The sequence below is a fragment of the Neurospora tetraspora genome (genome assembly GCF_033439725.1).
Source record: "Neurospora tetraspora strain CBS 560.94 chromosome Unknown B0H65scaffold_3, whole genome shotgun sequence".
Taxonomy (NCBI): domain Eukaryota; kingdom Fungi; phylum Ascomycota; class Sordariomycetes; order Sordariales; family Sordariaceae; genus Neurospora; species Neurospora tetraspora.
The window spans coordinates 2,209,993-2,228,241 of NW_026944385.1; the positions used below are offsets into that span (position 1 = coordinate 2,209,993).

The 18,249-nt window shown below is 42.5% G+C and overlaps 3 protein-coding genes across 3 annotated transcripts; all 3 read left to right on the plus strand.

Moving 5' to 3' along the window:
* Positions 1-2,646: 2,646 nt before the first annotated feature.
* Positions 2,647-4,950, plus strand: B0H65DRAFT_491310 (major facilitator superfamily domain-containing protein). Its single transcript, XM_062827744.1, has 2 exons — positions 2,647-3,086; positions 3,151-4,950. The coding sequence occupies exons 1-2, from the start codon at positions 2,842-2,844 to the stop codon at positions 4,697-4,699; spliced, it is 1,794 nt and encodes a 597-aa protein (XP_062682969.1). The 5' UTR covers positions 2,647-2,841; the 3' UTR covers positions 4,700-4,950.
* Positions 4,951-5,201: 251 nt separating this feature from the next.
* On the plus strand, positions 5,202-6,779 carry B0H65DRAFT_522247 (uncharacterized protein; the record flags this gene model as incomplete). Its single annotated transcript, XM_062828772.1, has 2 exons — positions 5,202-5,510; positions 5,591-6,779. Exons 1-2 carry the CDS (start codon positions 5,362-5,364, stop codon positions 6,777-6,779), a joined length of 1,338 nt encoding a protein of 445 aa, XP_062682970.1. The 5' UTR covers positions 5,202-5,361.
* A 2,871-nt stretch (positions 6,780-9,650) lies between these two features.
* Positions 9,651-10,519, plus strand: B0H65DRAFT_423277 (uncharacterized protein; the record flags this gene model as incomplete). The annotated part of the gene is made up of 2 exons (XM_062824445.1): positions 9,651-10,048; positions 10,177-10,519. The coding sequence occupies 2 exons, from the start codon at positions 9,651-9,653 to the stop codon at positions 10,517-10,519; spliced, it is 741 nt and encodes a 246-aa protein (XP_062682971.1).
* Between the last annotated feature and the right edge of the window lie 7,730 nt (positions 10,520-18,249).

Genomic DNA, 18,249 nt, shown 5'->3' on the forward strand with positions numbered 1-18,249 from the left:
GTTTTCTACTTGGTATAACCTCACCGTTATTCCCGAGGCGTAATCTTTAATTCTGGTACGCGGTCCCTCCGGCCTTACCCCCATCCCATTTCCCTTCCGTTCCTTCCGCTAAATTCAATTAATTATTAACTGTGTCATCATTCTTCCCCTTCTCTCTACCCCGCCCTTTCATCCTATCTTTTATAACAAACACGTTATAGCGACCTACCCTCTAATTGATAAAGTAATTTCTCCCTCGCTCCTTCCCTTCCTTCCTCTTCTTCCTTCTTATACTCCCCATTCTACTTGCTTTCTAACTTGCCGCTCCTACTCCGTCATCGCGCTGCTTACATTTCCTTCTCGGCTCCGACCCAGCGCTACTATGGCTCCTTCTAACAAAGCTCAGGCTAAGGCCCTGGGTAAGTCTAACAAGCCCGATAATGACAAGCCGGCCAACGTTCCTAAAGATCCCAATGACCCTAAGATCCTTTATATATAGGAAAATTACTCTATTATCCTAATCCGGATTTAATTATATTTTTTCGCCTTTTTTAGAGTTGGGAACCGGAATATCCGATACAATTTAATATAGCGCCCTAAAAAGTACTTTCTCTTTCTTATTGTTATCTTTTCGAAGTTTCGCAAACTAGAGTATTATATAATTTGAGCGTATCGTACTAATAATTATAATATTTTTAATATAAAAGTAGCGAGCGAAAGGGATGGTAGTAAAAAGGTTATTAATAAAAACGTAATAAACTGACTATTGTAGAGGGGAGGGTAAGCTAATTACGAATTTAGCGACTACTCTTTAAATCGGTACGAAATCACCTTAATTTTAAACACGTTAACTAATAATTAACTAGGGTTTAAAAGAGGATATTTACGTACGTAAAGTTTCGAATCGATAATATCAACCGCATTATTATACTACCTCTAATTAAAAAAATAACCGCCGAACGCAATAACCTAATACTTAATACCCCACAGTATTAATTTATTAAGGATATAAACTGTTACTTTACTCCTACCAATATACTTTACTATTTTCTCATTGACGGCAACGTATTATAGCGGGGTCCGTATCTTAAAATAAATTTTCTAAATATATTTATCGAAATTATATACTTTATCCTATAAATTAAAATCGTTTTAAATTAAATCCTATACGCAAAACCGTTTTAAAAGTATTTCGAACTGAAAGAAAAGTATTTAACCACGGATTAAATAATTCGGGCACCCCTCTTTCTATTACTAATATAATAGGAGGGTTGCCTCTACGTAAAGACTAATATATAGTAAAATAGCGAATATAATATACAATTCCGTAGCGTAAATAAGGAACTAACGATTCTTATGAGTATAAAGGTCGTTTTCTCCTGGTAATAAGATCTTTTAACAGTTAGTCCATACTACCCATTATTAAACTATATAAGGGGAAAAATATTTATAGAATACTAACAAAATAGTAGTAGGAATATAAGTAATTTAATAGGTAAAAGTACCGCCCTCCCCGCGAACAATCTTGAAAGGAAATTATTAGAGGTCGATAAAATAATACCGAAAATCTTTAAACTTGTACGGGACGTCTATATTAATATTATCGGGTATATTATTAGGAAATTTACTTATTAGCCGGTAAATATATTAATATATTTCGATAATTAAGTAGAGGGAACTTCGTAACGTCCTAGCCCAGTAGCTTAAGGAGATTATTATTATAATCTTCGTCGTCGAAGTCGTTTTTAAAATCGAGTATAAAATTGCCTTCATCTTTATTAATATCTAACTTTAACTTACTAAAGCAAAGAAAGACTATTCGATTAAGTAAGTAGTCTACAGGGTTAATACTTATTAATCCCCTCTCTAGAGGGGTGGGGCCACCCTCATTATATTCGAAAGGGTTACTAATAAAGGAGTTTAAAATTAACGAAAGATATATTTCAACAACAATAAAGACTTAGTAATATTTGCGTTTAATAGTTCAAAGACGGTATAATCTAGTAAATTTATTTTAATACCTTAATAGATGATGTAGAATCGCTAATTTTACTAGTAAAAAGGACACTTTTGTTATCGTCGATCCTTTGTATAGACAAGCCGCTAGCGTTGCTTGGCTGGCAACCCAAGAATCCAGAAAGTCACTAAATACTACCGGTAACTATAGGGGCCGCTAAAAATAATAAATTTACACCGTTAAAGGGATATTCATCACGGCCATGTAACTTGAAGACATCCGCTGCCGAACGGGGAGAGGAGGTACCCATCCCGTCTCTTCGCGGGCCCCGTCTGGCTGTCCCGTCTCGGCCGGGTTTTGCAGAGGCTGTCGCCATGGCCGGGTCTCGACTCTCGAGGAGTCGGGGGAGTCTCCAGAACGGCGCAATGCCCTTTTCTGTCTCTAGGGCCCCAGAAATGGCTTCATGTGGTCCCCACCTCTGCAGCTTCCACTTTTGCAGAGCTACCGGACCGAGCTACCTGGCTCAGTGTAACCTTGCGATCCTTGCCCTCCTCCCAACCACACTGGAACCGCGGACGCAGACCCACCACCCCACGGCACAAGCTCCAATCGAGCCCCACCGGCCATGCCGTACGTGCGTGCCCCTGCCTTTCCGCCTTGTGCACTTCGATCTGATAAGTAATACATATAAACTTCAATCCCTCCCGACTCTCCCCTCCTCCCGTTCTTCTTCGATCTGATATCTGCGTTCCATCCCCAAGCTTCCTTCCCTCATCATCCCCATCTTTCCACCCCTTCTCCTTCCCACCGGCTGGAGACTGGATCCCAACTGACCCGGATCGTGGTCAACGGAGACACTTTCTTGATTCCTCACATCGGCTACTCAGCTCCATTCTTCCTTCACCATGAGGAGTCTTCTCCACAAGCTGGGCCGCCCTGCGGCTCCGGCCGATATCGTCGAGGAGGTCCAGCACAACCCCAATGACAAGGAGGCCGCTGTCGGTGCCAAGTCTGCTACCAACGAGTCTGACCCGGGTGCCGAGACCGATTCGAGCCAGGAGATCTCCAAGGAGGCTCAAGCCGGTATTCAGCGTGTCGAGGCCATGACCAAGGTCTGGACCCGGAACGACATGTACATGGCCTACATCACGTATGTTCCATCCTTCACTTCCTCCACATGCTGTGACTGTTGACTGACAATCATCCGCCTCCAGTATCTGGATCCTCTACTTCGTCGATGCCCTCCAGTCCGGCATGTCCACCAGCTTCTATCCTTACGTTACCAGTTCCTTCGCCCTCCACTCCCTGACGGCCACCACCAGCATCATGTCCAACTTGATCGGTGGTCTGTTCAAGCTCCCCCTCGCCAAGATCCTCGATATCTGGGGTCGTCCTCAGGGTTTCTGCGCCATGCTTTTCTGCCTGACCATTGGTCTGATCATGATGGCTGCTTGTAACGGCGTCAAGACCTACGCGGCTGCCCAGGTCTTCTACTGGGTCGGATACAACGGCATCACCTACTCAATCTCCATCTTCCTTGCCGATACTTCGGCCCTCACGAACAGAGCTTTGCTGTTTGCCTTTGTTTCGTCCCCCTACATCATCACCTGCTGGATCAGCGGTATTGTTGCCGAGCGCTTCCTCGGTGGCCCTGGCTGGAGGTGGGGTTATGGCGCCTTTGCCATTATTGTCCCCGCCGTCTGCTCGCCCCTGCTCTGGCTCTTCTACAAGAACCACGTCAAGGCCAAGAAGGCTGGTCTTCTCCCCAAGCACGAGAGCAAGGGCAACTTCTGGCAGACGCTCAAGTTCTACCTCATCGAGTTCGACATCTTCGGTCTGCTCCTCATCACTACTGGTCTGGCCCTGTTCCTCCTGTCCTTCAACCTCTATTCGTACCAGAAGGACCAGTGGAAGGCTCCCCTCATCATCTGCTTCCTCATCTTTGGTGGTTTGCTCATGATCGCTTTCGCCTTCTACGAGAAGTTCTTGGCTCCCAAGACTTTCATCCCCTACCAGCTCCTCATGGACCGCACCGTCATCAGCGCGTGCATTCTCTCGGCTGCCCTCTTCGTCTCGTTCTACATCTGGGATATTTACTTCTCTTCGTTCCTCCAGGTCGTCAACAACCTTGACGTCGTTAAGACCAGCTACGTTGTCAACGTTTACAGCGTCGGCTCCTGCTTCTGGTCCCTTCTCGTCGGTTGGGCCGTCCGCAAGACTGGTCGCTTCAAGTGGCTCGCCGTGTACTTTGGTGTCCCTGTCACCATTCTCGGTGTCGGCCTCATGATCCACTTCCGTCAGCCCAACGAGAACGTCGGCTACATTGTTATGTGCCAGATCTTCATTGCCACCGCCGGCGGTACCCTCGTCATTTGCGAGCAGATGGCGGTCATGGCGGCCACCTCGCACGAGTTCATTGCGTCCGTTCTTGCCATCGAGGCCATGTTCTCCAACGTTGGTGGTGCCATTGGTCTCACTATTGCCTCGGCCATCTGGACCGGTGTCTTCCCCAAGCACCTGGCCAAGTACCTCCCCGCCTCGGAGCAGGAGAACCTCCCCGCCATCTACGGCTCCCTTGTCAAGCAGCTGAGCTACCCGTATGGTTCTGAGACCAGAAACGCCATTTCTCGGGCCTATGGTGACTCCCAGAAGTACATGCTCATCGCTGCGACGGCCATCCAGGCCATCTCGCTGGTGTCGGTCTTGTTCTGGAGGGACATCAAGCTCAAGGATGTCAAGCAGAATAAGGGCTTGGTGTTCTAAAAGGAGAGAAGAAGAGAATCGTTTTGCAGTTTATTTGGCGGTTTGGATATTAAAAGAGGGGGCGATTGGAAAAGGGAAACGGTGCAGGTTTAGGCATTGTGTCATGACTTTGTTTGATGAGATTATACCCGAGATGTTTGCTCTTTCTATAGTGTTGACGATAATGTAATACGAGTAATGAATGTCCCTTACAATTATTTGTCCACCGGTTGGCCCTGAGAGATTTTGCGCGATTCTATCCCAAGCGGGTATCTGGGTTTTTCACCAAGCGGTTTTCCCAGCGTTCTTTTTTCCTATTTTCCTCTTCTCCCAGCGCTATGCTGCCTATAAATTGTGAACTCTTTGTAGCAAAACCGGGGCTCATGGGACTTTACGTTATCGATAACGTTTTAGTCAGGGGTAAACACGGGCGATAAGCGTTTGTACCCCACTCTGACGTCATAGGCATCATTCGTCTGAAGCTCCCGTTCCGTCTGTGTAAGACAATAAACAACACCGCTACAATCATACACAACCCGATTTCCAGGAAGCACTTTTGAAGATAACCTACCATCCTCTCGACAGTAGCTTGCAGTCTGTATCTGCTGTTCTTACTACACTCTTCAAGAGAATAACTAATCGCGAAGCTCACAAACCACCACCCACCCAGATCCTCAGACACAATGGCCGAAGTTGCTGCCGGAGCTCTGGTTGCAGAGCAGATCGTTGCAACAGGCATCGAAGTGGGAGCAGCAGTCGCCGTCGCCGCTCCAACACAGCCTCTGAAGGTGTCTCTTACACAACTAGCGAGGGCAACATCTGAAACCACTGAGTATGCCCTTGTCTCCCTTCCAGTCACCACTCCACTGCTTGCTCAAGGAAGCATCTGCTAATCGTACCGCATTCCTACAGGCGAGTCCTTGCCAGATCCAACCATACCATCACCACCATCGGTAACAAAGCCTACATCTTTGGTGGCGAAGACGTCGATGGCAAGCTTTGCAACAGCGATGTCCATGCTATTCTTCTTCCAAGCAAAGACAACACCGGTGCCGAGAAGATCCACGATCACTACCCAGCGTTCCCCTTAATCGATGCAAAGACCGGCGAGACATACATCCCTGCGCCTCGTACTAAACATGCCGCGTGTTCTTGGGGGAACTCAGTCGTTATCCACGGCGGATGCGACGAGCACGGCAACCCGATCGAGGAAGACAACTGTCTTTGGCTCTGGGACACGGAGCACATGAAGTGGACAAAGCTGCACGGGGAGACGCAGCTCGGGGTGAAGCTGGCACCCCGCTACGGCCACCACATCTTTGTCGACGACAAGCAGAATTTTCTGATCCTCCACGGAGGCCACACATCAAGCCCAGGCGGCACGGAGACGGAGACATGGCTCTACAGCTTTGACCGCAACGCGTGGACCACCCTCCCCAAATCTCCCTCTCCACCTCTCGCCGCCGCCTACGCCGACACGGCTCTCTACACCATCAGCGCCAGCCCGGGCTCGCCCAATCTCAGCGGCACCATCAACTACCTCGACCTCCTCAAGTCCACCACCGACCGCGAGAAGCCCGGCGCATTGACCTGGCAATCCATTACATACCCCATCAACCCGCTCACGCCCGGTCCGCGACCGCGCGTCGGCGGTGCGCTGGTGCCCATCCACACCGGCTACGGCCGCTTTTACCTGATTTACATGTTCGGCATCTCCTCGGACGCCGCCGGCGAGTCCAACAAGGCTTCACCAGAAGAAGAGAAATACTACGCCGACATCTGGTCGCTCCAACTGCCGTCGCACGGGTTTACTGGTGCTGCAGCCAAGGACGTGATTCGCGACAAGCTGATGCCGAAGGGCATCCAGTCGGGCAAGTTCAGCTGGGCGGAAGCGGAGCTGGTCCCGACGGAGCAGAAGATGGAGGTCGCGGCGGAGGGTAAAGTGCATCCCGGGCCGAGGGGGTTGCTGGCTGCGTCTGGGTGTTTGGAGGGGAAGGGAGTGGTGCTTTGGGGAGGAGTCAATCCGAAGGGGGAGAGGGAGGCGGATGGGTGGGTGTTGGGGTTGGCTTATGGGTATGCTGATAGTGATCGGTTTGAGTAAGGGGAATTGGGAGGGTTTTGGGTTGGTGCGGGAGGTGAGATGGTAGCTGGTCTACCTCTAGAAGGTGCTTACGCGTGGAAATTGCCTGGGATAGCGGGCTTTGCGAAGATATCTGGATGCAGGAACATACAGGAAGGTCGTTACAAGGTGTCAACGGCTAGGTAATAAGAGATAGGTTAAGATCGATGTGTTGACAGATACATGTAGAGACCTCGGTGATGACTGCATTGTGCCATCACGCTGGAATGGTATTCTCACTCACTTCAAGACAAAGCTACAATCCTATTCCTATTACCGTCAGCCATACGATATGATATGATCTTACCCTAGCAGCCATCTTACATGTGTGCCACCACCGTACTTCACTGAAGGGGGGAAAAGCATTTGGCGATGAGAAATGACGTTACCGCTGCCACTGGGGCGGTTTACGTACGGTACGGCACATTGTTGCTGAATGGGGAGTGTGAAAGACAAACAGTGAAGCATCCAGCATGGAAGCTGTGATGCTTAATCTATTTCTTCCTTTAAATTTAGATAGTTCATTTGTTCCCTCTCTTTTTTCCCACTTTTTGAACTTCGTATACCAGAAACATGGAACTTTTCTTCGTTAGACATCGACATCACCTTTGCTGGTAGTTGGGCTGTTCGTGTGGATCACCCGTTGGAGGTTAGGTAGTAGAGGTGTTGGAGATGGATGGGTTGAGACATTCGAGATGATCAACCACCCACAACACCCCCGCTTTATCGCCCTGTTCCGTCTCGATTTTATCTATAGTATGACATCGTGATGATCATGATGCGGCAATCAGATCGTCCGTCGTGTTCGTCGCCGAATTTTCCGTCTCGTGGCTTTGTAGTGACGTGAGGTGTGGTTTCTTCCCCGAGTGTCCTCACATAGAATAGAAGGTAGTCAGTCACATTGACGGGCTTAAATTCAAGAATTACTTAACACCATGGCATCAATGATCAAGAGCAGCTGCGTAAGATACGGTACCTCTAGATGGACTGATTCTAGCTGCTCGCTCGGACAGAAGGCGCTGTCACACAGACCGGACGGAGCATAACCTCAGTCTATGTAGGTCCTTTTTGTTTGAAATCGTCGCCGTAGCGGTATTTCTTGGTGTTCTTTCATGTTCATTTGCTGGTGTAACAAGATTCTGCTGGTCTCACCCATTGGCGACGGGAGTTACATACCCGGACCTGAAACACGATGGCGGTGGAGTAAAGGTACAAGTCGAACGTGCTACTGTAGGTGACTAGTCTAGTGTATGGCGTGGCACGGGTAGCGCTTATTCGGGGCCGGGGTAGCGATCTGCGATGTGCCCAGGCTGGCGCCGTCTTACAGCCCTAAAAGAATTTTTTTTAAAGAATAGGTAATTAGTTTATCATGGGGTAGGCGTACGGTTGTCTTGGCGATGTCGGCGATGTCAGATCGAGTGTTGATAGCCTCTTTTATGCGGTCGGTCGTGCGTGGAATGTCAAACTCGAACGACAGGATACCGTTCAGCAAGACGAGACGGGAGTGTGCGGGCTGAATGACAACACGAGGGGGTGTCAAACTCGGATTCCCTCGCTGCCCCTCCTCGCTGTGCCGTGCCCCCCTTTCTCATACCGTATCACTCACGCGCTCCCCTCACAGGGCCACAAACTCTGATCCCAAGTGCTCGGGTCTGTTTGTTGCGTAGTATCGGATGCTTGCCGGGTCAGAAATGTCAACTGGATCTCATCTGTTGGTGTTGGTGTTACGGTATGCACCTGCCCGGCGGCAGCGCTGCAGGGAAGACACTATGCCCCTGCCCTATCATTGTCTTGTTGTTTGACGGGACAGATGTCGGATGCTGCAGTCTGCAATTTCATTTCGATATGAATGCATTGATAGGTAGTGAATCCCAGGATAGAAAACGAGAATTGAGAGCCACTTCAGGTTGTACCAAGCACCAAGCAACCATCACCGCCAGGGCAGCGGCGCCAAATAGTTCTGACAGTCGGTTAAGTTACTTCCGTTTTTCTCTTGAGTGCTCCGCCTGTGAGGTCGAAGATGTGCCAGAAGTGGCGGAGCCGTGCCGCAATCGCGCTTGTTCCTTCCCCTTGGCTGGGCCGTTCCAGGCAGTGAGGACTGAGGACGGGAACAAAGAAAGCAAGGGCGAAGGACAAGGACGGGAACAAGAAAAGTGACCTATGCCAAGCATGATTTAACTTTTACTATGTAGCAAGGGGGGGCTTAGAGATGTGACAGGGTAACAGTAATCGGCGGTGGCAAGTCATGATTGGCCTCTTTGCAACTCAAGCGCCGTGTTTAACTAGGGGCTTGACCATTTTGGAATAGCTTCCAGGCGTGTCTTCTGTCTTTTTGCGGGGGATGGTCAGAAAACAAAGATCACTAGGCTGCTGCAGGGTCCCCTAACCTTGTTTTGGGGGAACGTTACGAGCCCAAGCCACGCTCACTTGGCTCAGTCTCACCACACCTCTGTTCCTTTTTTTTCTTTATAACTTGTCGATGCGCTGGCATGGAAACCTATTGGTCAAGTTGTTCTGCTTTCCTCCCCTTTCTTGCCCTCAATATTCAGTCGCGTTCGTGTCGTTGACTTGAGTTCACCTCGCTCCCTTCATCTCACGACCCGGAAACAAAGAAACGACGACGACGATAACAAAAGCGACGATAAGAACGTTCATATCCTAAACCGACGAATAAACCTAGCTGGTATTCTTGGGAGAATCTTAGGTATTCATCGAAAACAAAATCTCATATACCCAACGACTGCGACAACGCACACTTCATCGAAGCATTCAGACACAGAAAGCAGTCAACAACAGTCAACCAGCCATCACATTCACATTCGCGGAAAAACAAAACCCCCAACAACCGCAACCATGCCTCCCCAACCCTACGTAATCGGTGACTCCTCGCCCTTCCTCAAGCGCGTGCTAATTCCCTTCTGGGTAATCCGGATCATCATCATGCTTCTCGAGCTGGTCGCGTGCGGTCTCCTGGTCGCCGTCATCGCCCTTCAACAGGACGAGCTGGAAAGCGACTTCGGTGGCAGCACGGTCAACACGGCGATCGCCATCGTGGCGGTCGATATGACGCTCGTCGTTTTGTGTTTGGTGCTGGACATTGTGTGCATCGTCAAGCGCTCGCGGCGCACGCTGAGCCCCAAGTTTTTCTTGATCACGAACGTCGTGCAGACGACTATTTGGGTGGTGTTCTTCATCTTGGCTATGATTGGTGCTAGGACTGCAGGAACGATTATTCTTGGGATTGTGATCTTGTGAGTTTTCTTTCGTTCCTTCCTTGTCGTTGTGCTGGAGGAGAGGAACCAGTTTAGGATGAACGTGGCAGAGCTTCAGGGTACGTGTATTTTCGTCATGAAAACTAACCCGTCCACCTACAAAACAGCATCTCATTCGTAGGCATGCTCATCTACGCCTCCGTCATCTACCACCGATTCCGCAAGGGCGACCTCAATCCCGGCGCCGGCGCCGATGGCTACGTCAAGGCGGCGAACCCCGCCATTAGTCACGGCTTTTACGCTGAAGACACGGCCTACGCTTCTCAGGCATATGCCACCCAGGTCCAGCCTTCGGCTCAGAAGTATCCTGCCAGTCCGTATAGCGTGGGCGTCACTCCTGTCGACAACGCCTCCTACGCAGCGACGCAATATCCCAAGCCGACGTATTACGACGCCCCGGTGCATGGTGGTCAGCAGCAGGGGTATGAGCTTGAGAGCCGTAATCCTTAGGTTCATCAGACGTGAGGATGGGATCAAACGGTAAAATCGGGTTAATGTGTAATGATGTTGATGGTTCATTATCTTTTTCTGGTCGGAGTTGGTGGGTGAAGGGCATGTTTGGGTTGGACAACCGGGGTTGTCTGGATGTCGGATGGGATATATGGCTGGGTTATCTTGCTAGATTGGTGATGCGGAGTATAGGCTCTGGAAAAGAAATTTTATGAAACATCCTTAAACACAGTCCGGGACGGACTCTGGCTTTTTGTAAAGCAGCTGCGGAAGGTATTCCGTCCTTTTCAGATCCATGCCGAGAAAGATACCAAAGTTCCATGCCCTGAGTTTGGGCATCTCCCTCAAACCAGGTTACCATGGGCTGAGTCTCGTCCTTTGAACGGGACATGTGTGTCCGCCCTGTTTGACCATCCCCCCCTTCTCCTCAAACAGCCCATGAACAGCCTCAATCTTGGTTGAACTAATAGCAGGAAACTTCACGGAGACACAAACCCCTCTACCCCGACCTCGCAACACCACCCTGATCTCGTGGCGGAATTTCCTCTCCATCTAGCAAGCCCTACAGATGGAGCCGTGACGGCAGGTATCCTGCGAGCGTCACCCCTGATGGAGGCCTGCTGAGCTAGATCTGGGACAAGGAGTGCAGGAGGTTCGTTTCCCTGGAGGCTTGGGTGACGGTGCCCTTGTTTCAGGCCAAGATCTATCGCCGACGAAGACCGCTGGAACCAGGTGAAATTTCATCGTAGGTCCGGGACAAGAACAACGATATTGAGCGGATGAAGTCGATATTCATGGGGGTCCAGGGGGTTTCCGGTTCCATTACGGAAGCAACTCGTGCCCCACCACAACTTACCTTGAACTATCAGATTCTAGGGTGGTATTCTGGCCAGATGTGGGCTAGATGCCAGAGTCCCAGCCACCTGATTTAATAGGTCTTGGCAAATATGGGTTACCCCCAGACCCCTAGACCTTCTGTAGAGAGAGCGCTCGAGTCAGTTACACAGATTCAATCAATTACACTAGTAAATCTGACAATTAATAGTCTAATATGCAACCTATTATATAATAATTAGCACGTTTGAATAGTAAATAATAACCGGATTACGATATCCCTTTCAAAGCCTATTGAAATGAAAGAAAACGTCGTTTACTTTAAAGACAGCGATAACTAGTTACAATAGGAACTTATATTTTAATCGAAGTATATTCTTAATACCCTTAAGGATTGGCTTTGAAGAAAGATTAAACCTTCTATACTGAAATAACTTTATCCTAATTATTACCCCTTAATTAAGGAAATAAAAATTTGTATTAATAATATAGAAGCGGAGTTCGTACGTTTCGACGGCGGTATTAATACCCAATTCGTTATCTACGAAGATAGGATTAGCTATAAAGAACCTATTAAATACCGCGACCGAAACGAAATTGTAATTGATACTTTTATTACTAAGGACGACCTTATTAATAAATAACTTTATAAATTAAAAATTAACCTCTATTCTAATAATAAAAAGGATTGGAAGGAGTTTGTAGTTAGTAATAAAGTTATACGTATTTAAATAAAATTGTTAATTAATTACGGACTATAAAATAGAGTTATAAGGGAGGAATAGGATACCGACGAATAATATTAAAATTTCAAATAAATAATAAATTATAAACTGGTTAACGACTAAATTAAAGTAAGGAAGATATATTATAAAACCGTCGCTATCCTTACGAAAGAACCTAAGAATTAAATTAATTAACTATATACTTAATTTATTATTATAAATAACAGCTATAATAAGGAAGTTGGGGAAATTCTCGTCGTTAGTTTATAGTATTCTAATTTTATTAATGTAGTTAAGATTATTCGCTTGGGGTAGTATAATAGCGCTTAGAAATTCGATAAGGAAATAGCCGTTAATACCTTTAAGTATATAGAAATTTATAAGGATTTTAAGCGGTATAGTATCGATAACGCTCGTCGTAGGGTTGCCGCTAGAAGAGAAGGGATTTATTATAATACCTTTAGTGCTAATGAGATTAATATTGAATATAATAGCTAAAAATATAATAATAAAGGTTATAATACTAAAAATAAGGACGTTCGTTATAATAATAAAAATAAAAAGCTAAAGAGCTTTAGTATTAAAAAGAGAAAGTTCCCTTCGGATAAATCTAAAATTTAATTACGTAAGAAGGGTAACGGTATAATATATAAAATATATAAAAGAAATTATTATTCTTTTAAACACTATTAGTATATTAATTTAAGTGCGAAGCTTTTATATATTAGGCTATACCCTTCTATTAAACGTATTCTTAAAATTAACTTCGCGAAAGATTTAAAGCTTGCTAAGGAAGCAATTAAATTATCTAAAAAGGAAGAGAAAGTCGAAAAGGAAGAATTAGCGTAATTATCGAATTGGACCTATAAAGTAATTTTCTAAATTAACGGGGTATTTAAAACTAAGAACGAAATTTACTTGTTTAAAAATTTAATAATATTCGATTCTAGTAATTCGCTTTATATATTTAATAAAATTATTCGTTTCCTTTATTTTCGTTATATTAATCTAAATAATTCTTTATAGGCTAATAATATTTAAATAGAAATTAAAGGGTTTAGGGAGGTTAATATTATTATTAAGGGTAAAAACGGTCCCCTAAAGCTACGGCTAAAGGAAATCGCTTTTTGCCTTAACTTTATTACTAATTTCGTTTCCTATTTCTAATTACAAAGGTAAGGTTTCTATTAGGATTATCGATTATTAAATAATTATCTAGGGAAAGTTAATGGTTTATTCTTTTATTATTTGGATATTATCTATAATTAAACGATTATTAAAATTATCCCTCTTTTATTTATTAAAGCTTCATTCGTAGCGTACTATTATTAAATTAATTTATATACGTAACGACCTTCGAAATAACTAGTAAAAGTATAGTATTAATAATTCGGCTATTTAAATCCTTAAGTATTCGACTATTTATAAAACGTTAACGGAATACAACTACGTAATATACTTTTAATTAAATATAACGTATATAGAATAGTAAAAATAAAATGATAAATTAACCGCGTTTCGAAAAACCAAAGCGATAGCCTAAGAGAAAAACTTACTATCGATTTCCTCGATTTTAAATTAGGATTTAAAAGATTATATTACTTTCTTCTAATTATTGATCGATAATTAAAATTAATTTAAAATTATTATTTATCGAACCGAGAAGCTATTACGATAATTAATACTTTAGTTAACTATATTTAAGTATTTGAATACTAATATAATATCAATATTAAAGCCGTCGAATATAATAACGAATTTATAACTAACGAAATTAAGGATAGATTCGCCTGGTATAATATAGTTTTTAAACCTTCTACTTCTAATACTTAAATATAGAATAGAGAGGTAGAACGTTTAAGGGGTATAATTAAAGAGAAATACTATATAATATTATTAAATTTAAAAATATTAAAAGATTTATAATTAAAGATTATTTATGCGATTGTTTACTTTATTAATCGTTCCCCTTGTTATTTATATAATTAAAAATCTCCCTTCGAACGATTCTATACTTATATTGCAAATTAATATAATTAGTCAGAATTATACAAATTAAATCTAAATTACTTTCGAATTTATAAGTATGAAGTAGTTATTATAATAAGCGCCGCTTAAAGGAAAGAATAAAAATTTCAAAAATATAACTTAAAGGCTTAAATTGGGTATTTTATCGGTTACTTAACGACCTCTATCTATTATATATAGAATTTTTATATAAATTGGATTATTTAAATTAAGGACGTAATATTCAATAAAAATATTATTTATTATTTAAATATTAAAAGATTTAAAGACGCCTTTAAAATTACTAGTGAGGAATTTACTAATTTATTTAATAAAGTAAATAAGCCCGCCAATTAACCCTCGGGGGTATTTAAACTATCCTATATTAAAGGCTATATACTATTAAACGACGTTAATAATAGTAATATTAAACTTCTCTCGTCGAATTTTCTTAATTAAAATTAGGAGAATTATTAAGGGAATTAAAAAATCTTTTAGAATAAGAGTAATTAAATATAGGAGGTACTAATTTAATAGCCCGTTTATAATGAAATATCTATCGAATATATTATAAGTTTATACCCGTTGTTTCTATCTACCCTACTAGCCATACTCTATACCAGTTATTCTATTAACCGAATTATCGATTAGTATTCCCGTTATCAAAAATTATAGGAAACTGCTTTTAACGCTAGTAAATTAGCCTAATTAGTAGTTAAAATAAGTAAGAAAATGATTACTAAGGCGGAAATCGAACGGTTAACTATAAAATACAGTCGTTTTAATAGGATATACCAACGTAACCTCCCCCTAATACCTAAAAAGTATTATAATTTTAATAACTATATATTTAATTAACAATTTAAACAAGTAGAGGGAGTTTATTTTAAAAATTGTAAAAATATAAAAATATAAATTAAAGTAAATAAGGATATTCCTTATTCTAAATATAAATGAATCTTTAATTATATATAGGTTTATCTTTATAAGTTTAATAAAAATAGGATATTTAATAAGGTAAAAGCGAAATTTATTATAAGGGGTAATTAATAAAAGAAAATAAGAGTTAATCTGTATATATCTACTCTAATTAGTCGATTATTTCGTATTATTATCGCTCTCGCTATTCGTTTTAATTTTAAATTTATTTAATATAACGTAATTAACGTTTTTGTAAATATTTACTTCAATAAGGAAATTTATATACATATACCGCCAAGGTATCAAATACCCGGGAAGGTTCTTAAATTTATCAAGGCCCTATATAATCTCCGACGAGCTCCCTTACTATAATAACGAAAATTAAGCAGAGTATTTAAATCGATAGAATTTAAAACAATCTCTAAAGACCCGTATATTATAAAGAAAGATAATATTCTTATACTATATTACGTCGATAATATCGTTTTTACGTTTAATAAAAGTAAAATAAAGGAGGTTAAAAAATATATAATAGAATTATAATGATAATATTATCTAATAAGAGGGGATGAACTCTAATAGTTTTTAGGTATTGAAATTATATATAATCGAGACTAAGGAGAGATTTAATTATTTTGAGAAATATATATTAATAAAATTACTAAATTATTTAAATCTAATTATTACCCTACTTTAATATTTATAGGCTATAAAAAATTAATTTCCTACGAAAGTATTACTAATTAAATAAAAATACGAATATATTAAATTAATATAAATTCTTTAATATACGCCGTAATTAATATTCAATTAAATACTACGTTTTCCTTAAATAAATTAGCGAAATATAATTATAATCCCAACCCTACTTATGTAGCAGCGAACGAAAAAGTTATATAATATTTAAAAATAATAAAAATATAAGTATTCTATTTTAGGAGGAGTAATAAATTCGAAATTGTATTTAACGCCTCGTTTACTCATAATAAAAGTAACTATAAAAATTCATAAGAATTTATAATTAAACTATATAATAGTTTAATTTATTAGGGAGTAACTAAATAGATTACGGTTACTACATTAACAATAGAAACAGAATTATATATAATCGAAAAGGTAGTTAAGGAAATTCTCTTCATAAATTAGCTAATATTAGTATTAAAAGTAAATTTACTAGAAAATCCTATTCCTACTCTATAGTATAATAATTAGTAAACTATTAGGGTATTTATAAAGCAAACGTCTACTTTTAATACAAAAATGAAGTATGTAAGTATTTATAAATATTAATTGAGGGGAGAAATTCTCGAGAAAAAAACTTTTAATATCGAATATTTAAAAATAAAATTATTACCAACAAATAGATTAATAAAGGTACTAAATATTCTAAAATATAGGAAATTCAAGGAGTTCCTAAGAATAGCTAAAGTACTACCGCGGGAAGACAGCGGAGGAGGAAATAATCTAGTACCGGGAAAGGTAGATTTCGATAATTTGAATAGAATATTAGGATTAGAAATATAAAACGACGAGAGCAATATATAAATAATTTCACTTTTGACCTCAAAGAGGTAAAAGAGGTTAATAAGTAAAAGAGTGTATTAGATTTTAAGGTGGTATTCTGGCTAAATGTAGGCTAGATGCCAGAATCCCAGCCACCTAATTTAACAGGTCTTAGCAAATATAGGTTACCCCCAGACCCCCAAACCTTCTATAGAGAGAGCGCTCGAGTCAGTTACACAGATTCAATCAATCACACCAGTAAATCTGACATGAACAGTTTCCAGGTCCACTACCCCGCGTTCCAGCCCTTCGGCTGTTCCTTTTCCCCGCACCCCCGCTGCCCCGGTCGCCGCTAGGTTTGGCGGCCCGTCCCGGCGTTTGACTGCCTTCGTCCGATCCTGCTGTACCCACGCCTGACTCTCTCAGTCATGATGATGTCTGACGTCTGCCCCTTGCTTGTCGGCATGGCTAAGACGGTGGTCAATTCTGCGGACGAAGCATGACCAGTTTGGAGAGCAAGCTATGCTGCCCACACGACCACGACCACGGACAAGGCCACAACCGTGGCGGACAGGGTATGCAGGTGCTATGACTTAGCGTTGACATCATCAAGCGAGCCTTCCGATCAAGACACTCGATCAGGCCAGCACAGGAAGGCATGACCATGACGAACCTGCACTTGTCGTGTACTTCAGTTTGGGAAGGCGCAATGTGCGGTTAGCCTGGGGGCTCTACCTGGATTTTTGGGCCATCCCCTCCACAACCTCAAGACTCTCTTCCAATGGACAACCTAACCAACGTCATCACCACAGCCTAGAACACCGCCAGGAACGGCAGGGCCCACGATCTTACAAGCAGCAGTATAACCAAGACCGGCAGGTGATAGAATGGGTGCCCAACCAAGTGCAGCCCATTAACCATCTACAGCCAAGCAACGAGAGAGCCTGTCTCTGTAAGGCAACTGCCGCCCATGTCAGCAGCCCAGACGGTAGCCGGAATACTGCAGAGTGCCACCGGGTCTGTATCAATGCTGAGCACCCAGATGGCATCGGCAAACATTCTCTGGGTGACTGGGACCGAAGCAACACAATTCGATATGGCAGCGTTGTGCTGGCGGGAGGGACTCAAGGCGGCTCTGGCTGGGAGGAAGAGATGAGGTATGTCTCCGAGCTATACAAAACTTGTCAATTTGGTAGGCCATATCTAGCTAGTAAAACGAAGGTTCTATAAGAGGACTAGCCTCCCAGCCACCCCAACAGCGCTATAGACCTTCCTAATACTCGGGGATCCCCCAACCTATATATACAATCTTTCTACTCTACACACTTGATTAATATAACAATTAACCTATATTTTCTTTACATTTACATAAATGTACAATCTAATAATGGATAATCTAAATTCGTAATCCCTATACTATACGAGTACATTCAAAAGCACGAAATCTATCTATACAACTCCTTATACGACCGAAACCATATCCCTATCTAAGGAATCTACCTCCAAATCCAACCGACCTTACTTTAATACCCCTTCAAAATTCTATAAATAGAGTAATAAATTCCTAAGGTACATTAAAAGCCTAGACCTTACCAACTATCTATTAAACTTCTGTTATGGGGCTGCCGCCTAGAGGTTCCAGTCTGAAAGCCTTCCAGATATGCGCCCTCATTGTGACCCCCGGTTATTACGTGCGTCTTTGTATATAAGAATATAGCCCGCTGTCCCTTCTGTATATCT

Bases quoted from the DNA above. Each gene is read 5' to 3' on its own strand.
- B0H65DRAFT_491310 (XM_062827744.1), top strand. From the start codon at position 2,842: ATGAGGAGTCTTCTCCACAAGCTGGGCCGCCCTGCGGCTCCGGCCGAT. The intron at 3,087-3,150 runs GTATGTTCCATC...ATCCGCCTCCAG, and splicing joins ATGTACATGGCCTACATCAC to TATCTGGATCCTCTACTTCG.